The sequence below is a fragment of the Mauremys mutica genome, chromosome 1, assembly GCF_020497125.1.
Source record: "Mauremys mutica isolate MM-2020 ecotype Southern chromosome 1, ASM2049712v1, whole genome shotgun sequence".
In the NCBI taxonomy this organism is placed as follows: domain Eukaryota; kingdom Metazoa; phylum Chordata; order Testudines; family Geoemydidae; genus Mauremys; species Mauremys mutica.
Window position 1 is genome coordinate 170,309,233 of NC_059072.1, and position 19,442 is coordinate 170,328,674.

Consider the following 19,442-nt stretch of genomic DNA (forward strand, 5'->3'; position numbering starts at 1 on the left):
CAGTGACATTGTAACACATTGCTTGTACTCTGTGCATGGACTGTATCTTTGGCTTCCTTCCCTCATGCTGAAAATCCCAAGTGTCTGATAATCAAGGTTCAGAGAACTTTATCAAGGCCCCAATTCCACAAAGCACTTATGCTTAATTCCCATTCAAGTCAGTGGGATTTAAGCACTTGCTATACTTAAAGTCCTTTACTGAGTTGGTACCTAAGTCAGTACACTTGGTTTCCTCTGTGGCACTGTCAGTCTTCACTGATTTCAGTCAAGTTATGACAATTTACACCAACCTAGGGCCTGCAATATTCTTTTACTTGTCCTTGGCAGTTTGGTGGGAGAAGTGAAGATGGAACTTATCAGAGATTCTCTCCCGCACTTAGCTTTCCCTCCCTGACTGATCACTGCAATAGTTAAATTATCTACCCGTCACCACAGCCTCCATTTTAAGATAAATAACCATAATGTTCATGTCAATAATACATTGAGACGCTTCTACTGTAGCTGTGTGAGCTAGAGATTTTTTTCTCCCCAGACTACAGAGATCTATATAACGAAGCATTTTGCTGGCTCTTTGGTCTCAGGTTCACTTTTTAACCTGGACTTAGCCTGTTGCGTTTAGGCACTACATCCCTGAAAGCCAGAACCTGGCCCAGCAATAGCCATTGTTGTTTTTTTTACAATAGTGGTTTCTAGGGGGTTGCTGAATGCCTCTTAAAAACAAGCTGTCTGGCAGAGAACATTCTTCCCTGCTCTTTGGGCAACATATCACATAGTGGACCTGACGTAACTTTTGGTGTTACTGATTAAATGTTTTGGTGTTATTGATTAAATGTTATATAATTACAACGAAATATAAAAGTGAATTTATTAGGATAATGTTAAGAATAAATATTTGCATTATTTAAATATTTTACTGTTAATGACAACAAACTTTTAAAATGCTACAATATAGTCTGAAACCACCTTCATCATATCAAAAGCATTTTTTACATTTGCTACTTTATATTAGACTAAAGTCAAAAGAAAAAGAAACAAAGACAGGAAAAAGAACAAAGTCCTAGTGAACAGGGGAAAGATGACTAAGACAAGAGATGGCAGACCAGACAGAAAAGGTACCCTGTAGAGCCAAGATGTCATATAGACTAGACGAGTGATATCTGCAAGTTTTTCAACAGTGTCACCTGGTAGAGCTCCCTGGATACTTCACCATTTCTTATATAGTGGATAGAACTAAATATTGAAAAACAAATGACAAGAAAGAATTCCATAATTTTTGTTATGTGCTACTCTCAGCATTTCTCATTCAAGAACTGCTAGCATCTCTCACTTGCAGAAATTAATATCAGATACAGGATCAAACTCAAATGCCTCGAGGTCTTTCCTGGACCACTTCTCTAGAATTCTAGTCTGTTAGGACAAGTAGGTTGGGATATATCTGCTTAAACTCAATCTGATAGCTTCTCTCTAAATATTTTCTACTATATCTTTACTGAGTAAGAATTGTACAATACTGCTAGGCAGGAATGGACATCACCTTCTATCACCATATTGGAAGTATTACCCCTAGAACAGCCAGGGCCTGTCCAAGGAATATATTCAAATATACTTTAAAGATGTTCTGGAATAGTTAAGATAAATTATGCATGCAATATTTCAAGGATAGAGAGGATTTGGGATCACTGAATGGGGAATTTTATTTTAAAAGATCCATTGGAAAGGGTATTTGCAGAGCATATCAACTACTGTTCATGTGTGTTTAAAACAGGAAGAAACATAAGCCAACAGAAATATATAAGAAAGAATTGTTTGTGTTTATTGTTAAAAGGCAGACATCATCCCATGGAAGAATCCAGTGTTCATAGTCAAAAAAACACACCCAGTGAATGGAATCTTATAACTGATTTATGTTCCTTTGTGCCACCTATCCTGGTGGGTATAGCAAACAAAAAGAGAGCGCTTGACATTGGAATGAAGGACTTCTAAAACTACATACACAAGAGCCTTTTCTACTACTAAGATTAGTGACAACCTAGCAATGCTTTCTGTAATATTAAGGAGAGGTTTTGCCTACCTTTCACTCGATTATTTTCCCAATAAAATTATATTTAAAGTCAATATGAACTGGGTATCTGAACTGTTAGCTGGGGAGAGTTGTTGCCCTTAGAACAAGTTTTCTGGTTTCTCAAAGAACAGATGAGAAGTCTTGCATCTTACACTGAGATTGAAAGCTCTTTTGGGTTAGGACCATCTTTTTGTACTGGGGCTCCTAGGTACCTCAGTAATACATACATGCAACCAACCAACCAGATGACTACCTCGGTACAAAGTCACATGCATACGGAACACTGGTTTTCCTTCCTAAGGAGTGCAACAATGGCCAGTTAGGGTGATTGTGGACACAAAATGTATGTACATGTGATCTAATGGGCACCAGGCACCTTAAAATGATTCCTCTAACTTTTAGGAAGCAGCATCAAACCTCCCAGGACCTGTTGGGAAAGGGAAGCATGCTCCTGTGGCCTGAAAGAGGGCTGTAAAGCTGCTGTGCTTGCAGCAGTTATACTAGCAATTACATTAGAACAATCTTCCTGCCAAGAAAGGAATAGGAAGTGGGGCCATGAAAAACAAAACAAACAGACCCATAACACAATGAAGTGTTTGCAACAGCTAGAAAGTTTTATTCATGGAACAGAAAAGATTACCCAGCAATGGAAGTTAGGCCAAAACGTGCACCAATTGAAGTGATGTGCTCTGTAAACCTGGGAGAGCATTTGCCCTTGAAGTACCTACCAAACATGGGGTAGGTAGACAAATTTGTCCTGTAACAAGGGTTGAACAGCTGGAAAATATATTCTATCTTCCCTAAGAATAAGAGCGTGAATGCTTTCTGATGCCTCTGATAGGTTATTGCATATATACTGGCCTCACTGACACGTTATTTTTTCTGTGCTTTAGAGTATATGGACCTTTATTACATCACATTATCATGAGGAAATTGTCATTTATAAGACTGGGAATGATGAAATTGCAACACCAAGTTTATATTTAGTAGTGCTGTCAATTAATCGCAGTTAACTCACATGATTTAACACACAAAAATTAATCATGATTAATCGCAGTTTTAATCGCACTGTTAAACAATAGAATACCAATTGAAATGTATTAATTTTTTGGATGTTTTTCTATATATTCAAATATATGGATTCCAATTACGACACAGAATACAAAGTGTACACTGCTCACTTAACATTATTTTTTATTACAAATATTTACACTGTAAAAATGATAGACATTTTTCAGTTCACCTCCTACAAATACTGAATTGCAATCTCTTTATCGTGAAAATGCAACTTATAAATGTAGATTTTTTTTGTTACATAACTGCATTAAAAAACAAAACAATGCAAAATTTTAACGCCTACAAGTCCACTCAGTCCTACTTCTGGTTCTGCCAATCGCTAAGACAAACAAGTTTGTTTACATTTACAGGAGATAATGCTGCCTACTTCTTATTTACAATGTCACCTGAAAGTGAAAACAGGCATTCGCATGACACTTTTGTAGCTGGTATTTACATGACATATATGCTAAACATTCGTATGTCCCTTCATGCTTCGGCCACCATTCCAGAGGACATGCTTCCATGCTGATGACGCATGTTAAAAAATAATGCGCTAATTACATTTGTGACTGAACTCCTTGGGGGAGAATTGTATGTCTCCTGCTCTGTGTTACCTAAATTCTGCCATATATTTCATGTTATAGTAGTTTTCAGATGATGACCCAGCACGTGTTGTTCATTTTAAGAACACTTCCACTGCAGATTTCACAAAATGCAAAGAAGTTACCAATGTGAGATTTCTAAAGATAGCTACAGCACTTGACTCAAGGTTTAAGAATCTGAAGTACCTTCCAAAATCTGAGAGTGACGATGTGTGGAGCATGCTTTCAGAAGTCTTAAAAGAGCAACACTCCATGCAGAATCTACAGAACACAAACCACCAAATAAGAAAATCAACCTTCTGCTGGTGGCATCTGACTCAGATGATGAAAATGAACATGCATCAGTCCAGACTGCTTTGGATTGTTATCGAGCAGAAACTATTATTAGCATGAATGCATGTCCTCTGGCATGGTGGATGAAGCATGAAGGGACATGAATCTTTAGCACATCTGGCACGTAAATATCTTGTGATGCCAGCTACAACAGTACCAGGAGAACAGCTGCTCTCACTTTCAGGTGACACTGTAAACAAGAAGCAGGCAGCATTATCTCCTCCAAATGTAAATAAACTTGTTTGTCTGAGTGATTGGCTGAACAAGAAATAGACTTGTGGACTTTTAGGCTCTAAAGTTTTACATTGTTTTATTTCTGAATGCAGTTTTTTTGTACATAATTCCACATTTGTAAATTCAACTTTCATGATTAAAAGATTGCACTATAGCATTTGTATTAGGTGAATTGAAAAATATGCAAATATTTGTAATAAAAAATAAATATAAAGTGAGCACTGTACACTTCATATTCTGTGCTGTAATTGGAATCAACTTATTTGAAAAATGTAGAAAACATCCAAAAATATTTAAATAAATGGTATTCTGTTATTGCTTAACAATGCAATTAATTTTTTTAATCGCGTGATTAATTGCGATTAAAAAAATTAATCACTTGACAGCCCTAAATTTAGTAAAATATAATCTATTACACTTTATAAAAAACTGCCAAATCCAATAATGTATAAAAAATTTATTAAGCAATTAAGATTTATGATGAAGTAAATTGAAAATTAAACATTAAAACCTCAAATCTGATAGTACAGCCACATTACAAAGTCATAATACATTATACTGCATTTGGACCTTCCAGACCAGTGTTTCCAGGAGCTTAATAATGTGCATATAAAAAGCAGGAGTGCACAGGAGAGGCTAGGAATTCTGGTGGAATACAAAGCCAATGTACATTATTATTAGCATATTAAAATCCATGTCTATAAGCAAACAGAAAGAAATGCAAATCACAAACATCTATTATGACAAACACTACTAAATATAAAAGTTTAACAAATAAGTCAGCCCAAAGAAGGAATCTTGATTCCCTCCAGTGGACTTCTGGGGCCAAATGAATTACTCCTCATTAAGGAAAGGTGCCCTGCCCACGTTGGCTGAAGGCGAAGCTGGTCTCCAAGGAGTTATTTTGGATGAGAGGGAACGTACATAGCAGGACTAACTATATACTAGAGCACTATTCCTCAGCTCTCTCCCTATCAAAAAATGCAATTTTCAGATTGCAATGGTTGATTAAAATGTCTTTGATGTCTTTACAAATTTATAAAATAATATTTTCTCTGTAGCCTTTCAGAAATGCTCCTTCCGTATCTTTAGTGATGAAGTCTTCCAAAAGAACACCTGAGCTTTTCTCTTTCCCATCATTGTAGCTGAGTTTTCTGGATACCCTGGAAAAGAATTTTAGATCATAAGTTACTGGTAATTAAAAAGCATCCATACTAACTGAATCTCCAAAGAAGAGAATAGAAACTTAACACCAAAGCAAAGAATCTAGTCACCTTAAAATATTAATGGCAAAATGCAATAGGCCTAATACAAGAATTTCCACATCCACCCAACTGCCGAAAATCCTTTATTTTTTCATTGTATTAATGCCTAAATAATATGAATAAATTAAATTTAGGTTAAAAGCTTTAAAAACAATCTACTACATGTGTACAAACATAAACGTAAATTAAAGTTTTGCTCCACTGAAGCAAATACACCTATACAGAATTCATCTACAGCTCCATTTTTCATTTTCCCCCTCAGGAATTGAAGGATTGGCAGCTTGTTATTTAAATTTGTTGTAAAAGAATCCACTCTGTGATCACACCCTCAAGTGGTCCATCGCAATACAGTCTGAGCCAACAATTCATAACTGATCTATAATAAATCTGTTAGTTATTGATCTTTCCTTCTCTGAAGTTGATCTTTTATAATTAGCTTCTTGCTAGAGGTTGCCAAATCCAACGTCATTACAGACACAAGAGGACTTAGCTGGTTCTTCTCCAGCTGTTGATTAGAACATACAGCAGCTTTGCTATCTACTTGACTATGATTTCTGAAGACTTCGAAACCACTCAGGACAAGTTCCATTTCCAGGATGTTTACTGCAGTCATCTCTTGGACCTCTAAAGCTATTATAGCACTGGCCTGAGGAAACTATCCAGCTGAGTCTTAATTCAGGTTACACAAATGTATAGTCACTGATTTGCAATTAAGGAACACATTTTCTATTCCAGATAAGTTAGCAATCCAACACTCACTAATGCTTTTCACATGAAGCCTGTTACTTATATACATGAAGAAAAAGAAAGTTTCTGGCTCAAAACAACTTGCCCATATCATAGGGAGAGGTTTCCATTTATAACAGAGGGAAGAAAAAAGCATGAATTAAGAAACCGAGTAAAGATGTAATAAAAAATATTTACGTGGGCAAGCTCAAGCAAAGCTCACAGAAAGACCACCTATCCATTAACTTGCTCAAGATCATCCACTAAATCAACTATTTTTTAATCTCATATATAAATGAAAGGCCTTAACCAGAGAGAAATTCCATACTTTAATTAAAAAAGAAAATGAAAAACAGCAAACAGTTAAGCAGGAGTGGAAATGAAACTGCAGAAACACACACACACAACCAGCCTACTACATTTTCTGTATACATCATGTGTTAGAGAAATTGTTTTTGAAAATATAGTTTTGTAATTTTTTAAAAGGTTACTACTGTATTGTGTATTCTGTTGCCTATAAAGCTGGATTAGTTATGAGTCTACAAGAACAAGACTCTGAGGGAGCTGACGTTTCAGAAATCTGTTACCTTAATATTTTCTAAACAAAAATCACAAATTAAAAATATTTGCCCTCTGGAAAGCTGGAAGTCTCCCACTTCCAGTGGTAGATAATATTGTACCTGTTTCTAGCTTTAGTATGCCACATGATATCAAAACCTGAACCTGTCAATGTACTAAAGTTATTAATCCTGGGTCTCGAAAAAGTAATAGGATTTAGGGAAGGACAAGTGATGGAAAGAGAAGCAAATTCTGTGGTACGTTTAAAAATACTTGCGGATGTTAAGTCAATCTGCAGATTGGAACGTTAGTGCTCTTTCAATATAAGGATAAGGCAGACGAGATGTCTGTCACATTTCATACTTTATCGTATATGCCATACATGTGCACATATATTTAAATAAGGTATTCCTGTATCATGTATACATACCAACTACAGTAGGGGTCTGCAACCTTTCAGAAGTGGTGTGCAGAGTCTTCATTTATCCACTCTGATTTAAAGTTTTGCATGCCAGTAATACATTTTAACGTTTTTAGAAGGTCTCTCTCTAAATAAATTATTGTTGTATGTAAAGTAAATAAGGTTTTTAAAATGTTTAAGAAGCTTCATTTAAAATTAAATTAAAATGCAGAGCCCCCCAGATGGGTGGCCAGGACCCAGGCAGTGAGAGTGTCACTGAAAATCAGCTTGCGTGCCACCTTTGGCATGTGTGCCATAGGTTGCCTACCCCTGAACTACAGCCTTTAAATCTTAATGTAAAGAAGTCCTATGATACAATATATTACAAAAAGTCAGTGACCGATGGATCCTAAAATATAGGTTATACAAAGAGTAATGTAGTGTTATCAATTCAGTGATAAACTGCAGTCATTTTTTATCATAAGTCCATAACCTATATATAGGCCCCCACACTTCCCCAAACCACCACATAAAGAAAATAAAAAATAAGGAGCACAGCACATTTGTAAACCTTTTCTTTAAAAACAAACAAACAAACAAACAACACACTTATTTTGCTGCTATTTTGTAACTACTGAAAAGTCACTTGCCTTTGTTAATATTTTTGTGCACTTCTGGACAAGCCATTACTTTGCAATGTTCTAGGCATACTTGCATAGACATTTGCAATCCTGGATTCTGGTAATAAAAATAATGGGGTCATAAGGTTAAGCATCACATTGAGCACCCTATCCAGTACAGTATGTTAAAATATTGGACTACTCTGACCTTAGGAGCAAGCTCATAGTAGCAGTTCTAAGTATTAAAAGAAAGCAGCAACTTACTTCCATCTGCAAAGTATAATGAACATTCTTTGCGTAAAAGCCTCTGGCCAAATTTAATTTCAAATACAATTTGTACTTTATAACAGTAAACATACTTAAATGTAAAACTAATTTCCTTTAAAGACCTTATAATTTATCAGCATTAGAAAAGGATGGAAATATCTTGCAATTAGGTTTAGGATCACAAAAAGGCATTGCAGAGAGCTGCGAACATCAGTTAAGAGAAATAATACTAAGGGATATAAGAGGTTAACAACTCAGAGCAAACAATAAAATGAGACTCATCTTGTAAAAATGTGACCTAAAGAAATACTGTTAACATGAAAAAAAACCTTATTTCTGAAGAATTTGTACCTACTACACTTACCAGAAACACAGATTATTAAAACTAAGGCATTAACAAAAAAGTATATTTTTTTCCAGTCTGTTAACTACGTGCATTTGAAATTGTTTTATGCAGTTTGTCACCATTTCCCCTGCATATTGAGTTAGTTCTTCCCTTGCTGAAAAGATCCTAGTGTAACAGAAAAACATTTTAAAAATAAGTTAAATTTGAAAGTGTCCATTCATATATCTAGGGAAAATAATTCAGAACACAAATGTTCAATGGGAGTGAGAAACTTCTCAAACAGAAATGCTGAAACTGATGGCAGCAGACAAATTAGATACACTTTTGCAATGCTACCTTGTAGGGAAAAAAGCTAGTGCAATTTGCTTACATAGAAACATCATATCAGAGTAGAAACAGTCCCTCTTCCATATCGCTTGTATGTCATCAGACATGGAATACTGCATTCAATTCTGGGTCTCATTATTAGAGCCCTGTGCAAATGCAAAATTTGGATTTGCATTTATCTGCAATCTGCAAAAATGGTTCATGTATACAGATATTAAGCAGGTATCTGCGGATTTGCAGGGTTCTACTCATTACTGGACCTATACTAACTGGACAGAACTTAGGGAACAGCAACAAGAAATGACATGGGGGGGCCACTGTGATTGATTTATAAAGAATGATTAAGACAGTTCAATACTTATAGTTTGGCAGTGACTGTTTAATCAGGTATGAACTGGGACATAGTAGTGGGCTACAAAATATTTAAGTAGTATAAACATACCACAGATACAGAGGAGTATCTATAATAAAGGCATTATATAATAAAAATGTCAACATTTTGGTTAAATATCAAAGAGGAAACAACCTTCCTGACAGCAAAAGCTATTTAGATTGAAGAATCTTGACTCAACAGAGGTGGTCGAAGCTCCATCACCTGGATCATGAAAGGACTAACTGTGCAAAACAGGAAGTGCATAACAGGAAATAAAACTTTGAAGTGGAATGGAGATGGGCTAGATAACCTCATAGGAACGTTTCCTCTCTACTTTCTGTAAACGTATCCGATATTGTCACTTTTAACAAGCAGATCAGGGCGACAACTTTAAAGAAAAGAAAGTCAAGTTTGTTTACATACTATTTTCCACTTTTCTTCTGACAAAATTATTCATCCCTATATATCAGGGGTGTCCTTCTTTGGGAACCCCAGAATGGACATTTCATGAGACAATATCATATCCCCCTTGGAGAGGATATTTATGTAAACAACTAGTTCAGAGATCACAGAAGGTAGATCAGAGTAACTGAAAAGTTATCACTAGGAGATTCCAGGGATGTAAGGCAAGGATGACAAGAGAGACAAGGGATATCAGAGGAAAATGACACTTCCTTTGAGACCAGAAGCTGGATCTCTGTCAATCTATTCTGTCAAAGGGTAACCTCTGGAAAGAGATGTGGTCCCCAAAACTGTGAAATTTTACTACTCTAATTATGCTGATGATACCAATCTAGGTTAGCTGTTGTACAGATTTAGCCCGGATCTACAACTAGGAGAGCTTTGCTGGTGTAAGTGTACCACAATGGCAATGCACGCCTAGTGCAGATTCAGTTTATACTGGCAAAACCAAGCTTTTGCCAATATAGCTAATACATTATGGATAACCTGAAAAATTTTGCTTGACTAAATACTGTTGTAAGAGAGCAAGCAAGACTCTGACCAGAAAATTCTTTCCCCTTACAATGACTTCTTTAAAAATCTTAAGGGCTTTCCTCTGCCCCTGCTGATGTGTATAAGGGTCTTTTCATCAAGGGAAGAGGCCAGTGTTTGGGTCTGCCCATTTCCCACTTGTCTCCTGCTTCTGTTACACTACTGACTGCATGCCAGCTTCAGCAGCAGCAGCAGCAGCACTGAAGCAAGACCTCCCAACCTCTAACTCTAGAGGAGTCCCAAAGAGTGAAAAATCCCTCTCCTGGCTCCCACTACTCCCTTGTCTACACTATAGTTTGGGGAAGGAAGAACAATCTTCCTGTCCCCACCCCCAGCCACATACAAAATGGTCTGTGGAGGGAAGAAGGACGTCCCTCTGGCTGTCCCTTTTTGCCTCTTGCCTACACAGGGCTCCCAGGAAAAGGGTACACTCTCCTGGCACCAAACTTAGAAACAGCAGAAGCTCTTCTCTTGTGTTCCTGGTAAAAAGTAAATGCCCCCTTCCAGGCACAAAGGAGAGGCATACATGCTCCCCCCAAGAGCAATGCAAAAGTGATGACATGCTAATGACAACTCACCATTAACAGAATCATGAAAAGTGAATAAATACAGTGCTGTCAAAATGCACAAAGTAAAAAAAAGCCGAGGAAACAGAAAAAAAATCCTGAATCACTTTCAGGTTATCTTATGTACTTCTTGCAACAAGAGGATGTATAACACCTCCATAGAGTAATGAGATTTTTCAAGTTGACAGTGTCCCCATAAGCTTCAGCCTGGAGATTTTATGGCCAATTTAAATGGACCTGAAAGTAATGTATTACATTGGAAATATTGACAGCTTTAAACTATGAGAACTACTGAAGCTGGTGCTTTTGTATCTGAAGTAGCTTATTTTAAATCTCAAGCTTCAGATTTACAATTCTCAGCAACTCTTTATGATGGTAACTACAAAGATTAGGAATTTTATAGGACCCGGGAGTTTGTGCCTATCTAATCTCATACCAGTTTAATTTTTCAAATTCAGAACTTGAGCAAATCCTCTTGTTGACTCGGTGGCAGCACTTTAATTTAGTTTAACAACTAAATGTCAATACCTAAAATTCCATCAGTTTGTTTGGCCATTCCATAGACATAAAGCTGCATGTTTCAAATATTTGTTCTTCTGAATGTATGTTTTCTTTGTTAGGACGAGACTGTACTACTGCCCCTATAAATTAAGTAAGTGGTTACGTCAGATCTACACTTACAATGCTGCAACAGTGCAGCTACACCACTTAAGCGAAGACACACCTATGCTGTTGGGAGAGCTTCTCCCAACGCCGTAATTAATCCACCTCCGCAAGAGACAGTGTCTATGTCAACGGGAGAGGCTCTCTGCCGACATAGATGGTCTATACTGAAGATTAGGTTGGTATAACTATGTTGTCCAGGAGTGTTGATGTTCACACGCCTGAGAGACAGTTATACCAGACAGTCTGCAGTGTAGACCTGACCTAGGCCATATTTGTAATCTTGTTACTATGTAACTACCAGTTTTGTAGAGCTGGAAGCAGGATCTCTGCAAGAGTGGGAGTAAAAAACTTTTAGTTCTTGAAAACATGATTAACTAATCAGCGACTTCCCTATTACACATTAACTGATATTAGCTATGTATGATATTAGCAATACAGCAGAGAAGGGGAGCAGGAAAACCAGTATTTATTAAATGAAGCCTTAAGAAGAAAATTCTGATCTTATCCAAAGAAAAAAAAGTAAAATACTCCAACAACTCTCAAGTTGTGGTCCAGGATGCCCTTCTTAGAGATCTCCAGAAAGGAACATTTTGAGAGATATTGTTTGGAGAAGAATGGGAGTCCCTTAGGAAGAGGTCTGCAGAATTAATGAGTTGGAGATGTCCTGGCTTCCGCTTAAGAAAAGCCCTCCTAATTGATAAAGTAATTCATAATGCCTTTTGAAACTTACCTTGCACAAAAGTACTTGGACTAACCGGATAAGAGTGATTTGAAGACGTATGAAACCCAGAATCCTGAAAATGAAGCACTGAGAAATTAAATCAAAGTAGACACTTACAAGTGTGTTACAGTTAACAGCCTGGGTCAGAACAAGGAAATGGGAATCCTGCACTAAGGGCCTGATTTAAAACCCACTGAAGTTAATAGGAGTTTAATGATTCTAGGCCATTACTCAGTTTCCCTGCCTGCCTCTCACACGGGGCTGTGAAGATGATTTAACAATGCTCATAGTTTGACATTTTATTTCTTTTAAACTCAATTGCAATGAAATAAGAATAAACTAATACTTTTGTTGATTATTTTTAGGGGCCTTATTTCCTAAAATGGGGAAATGGGATTAGGGGGCCCATGAGCTTAATAACACTTCAAGCATTTCAACCATACTGGTCAAAAAACGGAAGCAGAAATTTTAGATTGACTTAAAGCTTCTCTTGGACTAAATCAATCTTTTTTCAAAATGACTGTAGTACAAGCTATATTTTTTTACCGTTCTGCACATTATCAACCAACAATAGTATAGTAAAAGTGTCCTTACAAAGTTTTCAGATGCCTGACTTTGACAATTAGGGATATCAAATATGCCAGGAACAATCCCATCCATCACACTTGAGAAATCCAGGCCAGATGTCTGAGGATTAATATTTTTTCTATGAGTAGACTGATTACTAGCTCTAGGAAAAAAATCTTCAGGTATATTTTTCAGTCTCTTTACAGGTGAAGACAAAAGATCTTCATTATGCAAATCTGCTACTCTTTTAATTCTGGTAACTGAAGGTAAAGTTCGTATGGGTGAGTTAATTAAAGCATTTACAGTTTCTGACATCTGTATGCCTTCATATTTCCTTAAGTTCGAAGCTCTCAGAAATGTGGGCAGTTTTGGAAAGCCTTCGGAACACAATCTCTGATAAACCTCGTCAAATGCACTATCATAGTTTTTATGAGACTTTACAGAATTACAGAAGTAGGACTTGATTAGTCTCTCTTTTTCTTTAGGGTTTGAAGGAGGCTTTCTAATCTTAAGAGGTTTCTGAAGTTCTTTGGGGCACAGCTTCTGGTAAAGTTTTTCAAATTCATCTTCAGATTTCTGGCAAGTCTTGACTGGACTTTGATTCACAGGAAGTGAGGAAAAAGAATGACTGCGCTGCAGTGAAATACCTCCCCTGAAAGTTTTTATTTCAGGATTTCTGATTGATGCATTTGATGTTCTTACTAGAGAATAGCTGTTAAGTGGTGGAAAGGTATTAGCATCACCATTCAAGTTGCAAGTGGACAAATGGAACCCTGATGTACCATCGAAAGCTGTATTGTCAATTTTGCCGTTCTTGCTCTCTTTCACTAGACAAGGAGCTGTTGTGCAAGTTACAGAAGAGCATCCCAGAGGAAGTACTTCAGGCAGCTTCCCATTTGGGCTGCCTTTTGAGTCATGTAATGACACAGTGGTCTGAGGTGAACCCTCAGTTAGAAATGTTTCTTCTGTTCTAGCAGTAACATTTGGAAAAACAGACTCTGAGATGTTTTCGTCTATTCTTTGAATGTATGAATTATCTTCTAAATTTCCAGGCCAATCTATTTCCATTTCACTTGTATTAACATGTGGGTAAGATACCACACCAGATTCACCATTAGTCACACACTGTGTCTGACATTTGCCATTATGAAGAAGTTGGTTACTCTCATTTAAATTATTTCCAACAGGCAATTTATGATCATTACTATTTGTGTTAGGCAGCATAGGCGTCAATTTAGATGTCCTGAGCCTTCTTATTCTTTCTATGGTGACATTAAGCTTTGATTTTCTAGGAGGCCATCCTCTGTGTTTGTAGTGTCTGATTATGGAATCAGCTGCTTTTTTCTGAGAGTGTTTGTTCATCAACTTGCTAAGTGTCTCCACCATTCCTGGATACAAATCTGCAAGTGTGACATTGTTCCAGGAACATTCTTCATTTGCAGATTGATACTCTTCCATGAAGCTATCATAGCCTGTTTCATTTTTTTCCAGGAAAGGTATATGTCTGGGTAGAGTTATCTTATCTGCTGAAATAAGAAAAGCAGAAACATATAGTATGAGAGACCCGGATGCAGGAGGTGCATTTCTAGATTCTGCTTTCCTTCTGAAACCATTAGCTTGGTTATGTATTAGGCCACATAAAGTTATATACAACAGTGATTAGAACCTTTCAAATAAATGTATTAATTACACAGCATAAATCTAATTTTAAATATTAGAAGGTGTACAAATATTTTTGTTGATCTTCATTTGCTGTTAATAAAGCCTTGCAAAATTCTAGATTTTACTCATGAAAAAGAAAACAATTTCTAGTGTTTTTCATCACGATTCCCATCAGGTTACAGGATTGCTGCTGGACAAATACATTTTATCAAAGTTTGTACAAGGCTATATTAACAGACTGCAGAAAATGGATACCAAGTGTCTTGGAGTACAAACTATTTTAAAGTTCTTCTGGGGCATAAGTGGGAGTTGTTCAAAAAGGACTTCTTGCAACAAGAATATGTACAACAGTCAGTGGTGAATGCATGTTAGTGCAAAATATTTTCATTGCCAAGACAAATAGAGCCTCTCCTCTTATCAAATCTGCAATAATGACTGGGAAGTGAATGTGATTTTCTTAGCAAGCAAAGACAAAAGTGTCATAAAATTTACTATGTTCATTTGACGATTGTAATGTTGTTTTAAAGTTATAACGAGTAACTTACTAAGTGCTCTGAAGTATTTACTGTAAAAGTAACAAAGATTCATAAATGGCAGCATGCCACTTCTAAGTCTTCGTGAAACAAGGGGAGACTACTGATTTTGGGGTCAATTACAATCTGCATATGAGCAAATGTTTTAAATTAACAAGGTTCAATTGAATAATGAAACCTAGGGCATAGCCTTATGTAGAGTTTTTGGTTATTTTATTCCCTCAAAGAAGTACAATGATTCTCCTTAAATGCCAAGTTTTTACCCAAGACTTTTATTGTCCCACCTTTAGTAATTGAAGCCCATTAAGTCCAAAAATGTGGAAGGATCAAGAGAACTTTCTATAATCCCAGGGCACTGTGTACCGAAAGGAAATGTTTTCAAAAGGCACAAAAGGCAATTAGGAGACCACTAACCACTATGTCTTAAATGCTAGAGAACAGAATGCTTGATATGTCTGATAGCAACTGTTAGGATGTGAAAACAACATGGAAGAAGTAAACCCTTCTGCAAAAGAGCACCAGACTTCAATGCAAGTTTTTCCCTACCTAAAGACTGCAAAAATCAGGCCCATTATCTTCATGCTGCTCCTGCACAAGCAGTTACTGCCAAATACAAGACACCATGAGACTGTGTTGTGCTACCAGCTAAACCAAAGCAAGCACAAAAACATGTAATAACTTGACCATGCTTAAATTCTTTATTACGGTGGGTTTTTAAATACATCTTTTTCTCTGACTATTTTAGAATAGCCGAGTCATTTATAAGAGATAATTCCTTTTTAAAAATTGTTTAAAATGTGCCTATGGCAAAACATTAACAATGGGCCTATATACTGCCTCAAGAATTCATACTGTTGTATCTTTATGTACACTTTTCTGCATTTTCAATAAATATGTTAAATAACTACAGTCCAGTGTCATACTCACCAACTGGAGATTTAGTCATACCCATCAAGTCTTGCCATGGATATGTTATGTGAAGACGCTTTGATTTTTCTCCAGGTGCAACCTGAAAAACCCACACAACTTATTTAGTAATTTATGACAGGTTTCAGAGTAGCAGCCGTGTTAGTCTGTATCCGCAAAAAGAACAGGAGCACTTGTGGCACCTTAGAGACTAACATTTATTTCAGCATAAGCTTATGCTGAAATAAATGTGTTAGTCTCTAAGGTGCCACAAGTACTCCTGTTCTTTTTTTAGTAATTTATGTTTATATTACAGTAGCACTCAGGCCCCATTCAGGATTGTGGTCCCATTGTGCTAGGCACTGCACAAAAGACATGAACCATACCCTGAAGAGCTCAACAAAACAGGGAGGAAAAAGGTCTATTTAAGATTTGCTTTTGCTTCAATCACAGCTGCAGTAGGTTTTATTAGACAAGCAACAGATAAAAACTTGAGAAAAAGGGTATTTGGAAAAATATTCAAAATCTTACACGGCATTTATAATTTCTAAATTAAGCATCAAGTTTGCATTTCTTTCCTAAATATTTAAATTTACTCCCATTAATAAAACAAGGAGCACATATCTGAACACTCTAGGCACCTCTGACAAATAGAATAAAGAAAAAAAAAAAGCAGCCCCATAACATAAAACACTACTACATAACCAGACAGCTTCCCACTTCTTCCAATTTCTTATTTTCCATGAACATCAAGCCCAAAAATATTTGCTTCTTGAGAAAGTCTATTAAGATGCATAAGTAGCCTTTAGCATGACAGGCAAATAATGTATAATGGGAAAGAGTAGTTAAATGATGTTTGTTCAGTTTCTTTGAATCATCCCACAATGTTTCAAAGCTAACAGGGCAATGCTTTCCACTATGGGCAAAAGCCAGTGCTCCCTACTCCACCAGAAAAAGCAATACAAATTCAAGTGACAGGCAGCAAAGAAAAGTATTTTGGTGGTCTTTGTGATGCAATTCTAATAGTCCACTACAATTGCAGACTGCTGACCGTAACTTATGTTGAAAGAAAAAAAAATCAGGGATACTGAAGACAATATTTGAGAGTCTGAAGGAATGTTACATGAACAAGCTAGTTCAGTGATGAATGTACCCAACATATACTGAGACTGTGCCTTTGTTCAGCAGCCAAAAAGAGGGCTTAATAAATCAAGATAGCTAATTCTAGGGACATATCACTGGTCTCCAACCCAATAAGAAGAAAACAAATTTGAATATGACACTTATTTTACAAATTTTTATAAGTGAATAAGATGTTCCATCTTCAAGAAACTCACCCTATTTTTCACTATGAAGTTCTCACAGACTTGGATTCCACCTAGCCAAGGCACACCAAGCAACAGTTTGGCTAGTAGTTTAAAGATACACCGCTACCTCGATATAACGCCACCCGATAAACACGAATTTGGATATAACGTGGTAAAAGCAGTGCTCCGGGGTGGGATGGGATGTGGGGGCTGTGCACTCCAGTGGATCAAAGCAAGTTCAATATAACACTGTTTCACCTATAATGCGGTAAGATTGTTTTGGCTCCCAAAGACAGCATTATATAGAGGTAGAGGTGTACCAGTTTTAAGTAAAAAGCAACAAAGAGTCCTGTGGTACCTTATAGACTAACAGATGTATTGGAGCATGAGCTTTCGTGGGTGAATACCCACTTCGTCAGACGCATGTTTTAAGTAGTGAATTAATTCTAACAAACCAAGCAGATGTATTACCATAATCCATTTAGGGATATTTCTTTCATCATCTTGTACTATCACATCCACACGAACTCTGACTTTCTCTCTCATTTCCAGCTCAGAAGGGTTTACAAGTAGAATGTCCTCCTTTTATTCACAGAAACAAAAACATGTCAAATGCAACATCCACAACAAAAAATGTTTACACAACAACAAGTTAGTAATAGAAAACTTCACAAAACACAATACACATTTAAATCATAGGGATTTCAAACTTGAAGAAAAACAAATTAAAGATTGGTTAAAACAGAACACTATAAATACTGACCAATAAAGACATGCCCAATCAGCTCATTGCATTCAAGTAAATGATGTTTATACTGCAAGCAAGACAGAGCAGTATAAAGTGTTCAGTAACTATAATCTAACTTTTCAATTATATATATTCTCTGTTTTTAGGAAAAATATGAAACTGTGTTCACATTAGATGCATATATAAATAGCTATAGGAAACAAGAAATTCACAGTCACTCCCTAAGTCCTCACAAGTACACATGGTTCCGAAGAGGTGAATAGCCTGACTAGAAGCCAATACCACTCCAACTACTTTCCAGCTGAAGAATTCCAGCAGACTTTCTTCACCTTTAATTTATTTATTTTTAAATAGGAAAAGATTGATAATGATTTATGGAAAGATACTGTCTTTCATAGCTAAACATCACTGACTAGTTGGGTGATCCTAGGCAAGTCAACCTCTGTGCCTCAGAGTGCCCATCTGTAAAAAAAGGTTAATAATACTTCAAAATATTCTGAGACAAAATTTTGTAAAGTACTGAGATCCTTGAATGCAAATAACAAAAATGCTAAATATTGTATAATAATAAATTAGATGCAAATGATAATCCATACTCCTACATAAAGGGGAAATTTGTCTCCATTCTCAACCTCTACTTAGCTCTAGACTCTCTGGCCTTCTCAGTGTTAATATGTGCCGTTACCAAAAACATAGGAATCGACAAACTGGACTAGGTGGATCTCTTCTTTGACAGTGACCAGAAAAGTGTCAGAACCCCACAGTTGGCATGCAGAGCAATCTGCATCCCTGCATTAGGTCTTAGAATCATAGAAATGGAAGGACCTCAAGAGGTCATCTAGTCCAGTCCCCTGCACTCAAGGCAGGCCTAAGTATTATCTAGACCATCCCTGACATGTGTTTGTCCAACCTGCTCTTAAAAATCCCCAATCATGGAGATTCCACAACCTCCCTAGGCAATTTATTCCAGTGCTTAACCACCCTGACAGTTAGGAAGTTTTCCTAATGTCCAACCTAAACTGCCCTTGCTGCAATTTAAGCCCATTGCTTCTTGTCCTATCCTCAGAGGTTAAGAAGAACAATTTTTCTCCCTCTTCCTTGTAACAACCTTTTATGTACTTGAAAACTGTTACGTATCCTCTCAGTCTTCTCTTCTCCAGACTAAACAAACCCAATTTTTTTCAATCTTCCCTCATAGGTCATGTTTTCTAGACCTTTAATCATTTTTGTTGCTCTTCTCTGGACTTTCTCCAATTTGTCCACATCTTTCCTCGAATGTGGCGCCTAGAACTGGACACAATACTCCAGCTGAGTCCTAATCAGCGCGGAGTAGAGTGGAAGAATTACTTCGCGTGTCTTGCTTACAATACTCCTGCTAATACATCCCAGAATGATGTTTGCTTTTTTTACAACAGCGTTACACTGTTGACTCATATTTAGCTTGTGATCCACTATGATCTCCAGATCCCTTTCCACAGTACTCCTTCCTAGGCATCGTTTCCCATTTTGTATGTGTGCAACTGATTGTTCCTTCCTAAGTGGAGTACTCTGCATTTGTCTTTATTGAATTTTATCCTATTTACTTCAGACCATTTCTCTAG

At 36.7% G+C, this 19,442-nt stretch overlaps 1 protein-coding gene across 1 annotated transcript in view; it reads right to left on the minus strand.

Annotated features, from left to right (window-relative positions):
• Positions 1-4,597: 4,597 nt before the first annotated feature.
• LOC123366348 (Holliday junction recognition protein) overlaps positions 4,598-19,442 on the minus strand; it is a 39,313-nt gene continuing 24,468 nt past the window's right edge. Inside the window, exons 8-13 of the mRNA XM_045009754.1 lie at positions 17,565-17,675; positions 15,808-15,889; positions 12,713-14,211; positions 12,128-12,191; positions 7,890-7,977; positions 4,598-5,453 (exon numbers count right to left, since the gene is read on the minus strand). Coding sequence (XP_044865689.1) covers positions 7,895-7,977; positions 12,128-12,191; positions 12,713-14,211; positions 15,808-15,889; positions 17,565-17,675 — 1,839 coding nt within the window. The 3' untranslated portion in view covers positions 4,598-5,453; positions 7,890-7,894. The remainder of the gene's footprint in view (positions 5,454-7,889; positions 7,978-12,127; positions 12,192-12,712; positions 14,212-15,807; positions 15,890-17,564; positions 17,676-19,442) is intronic.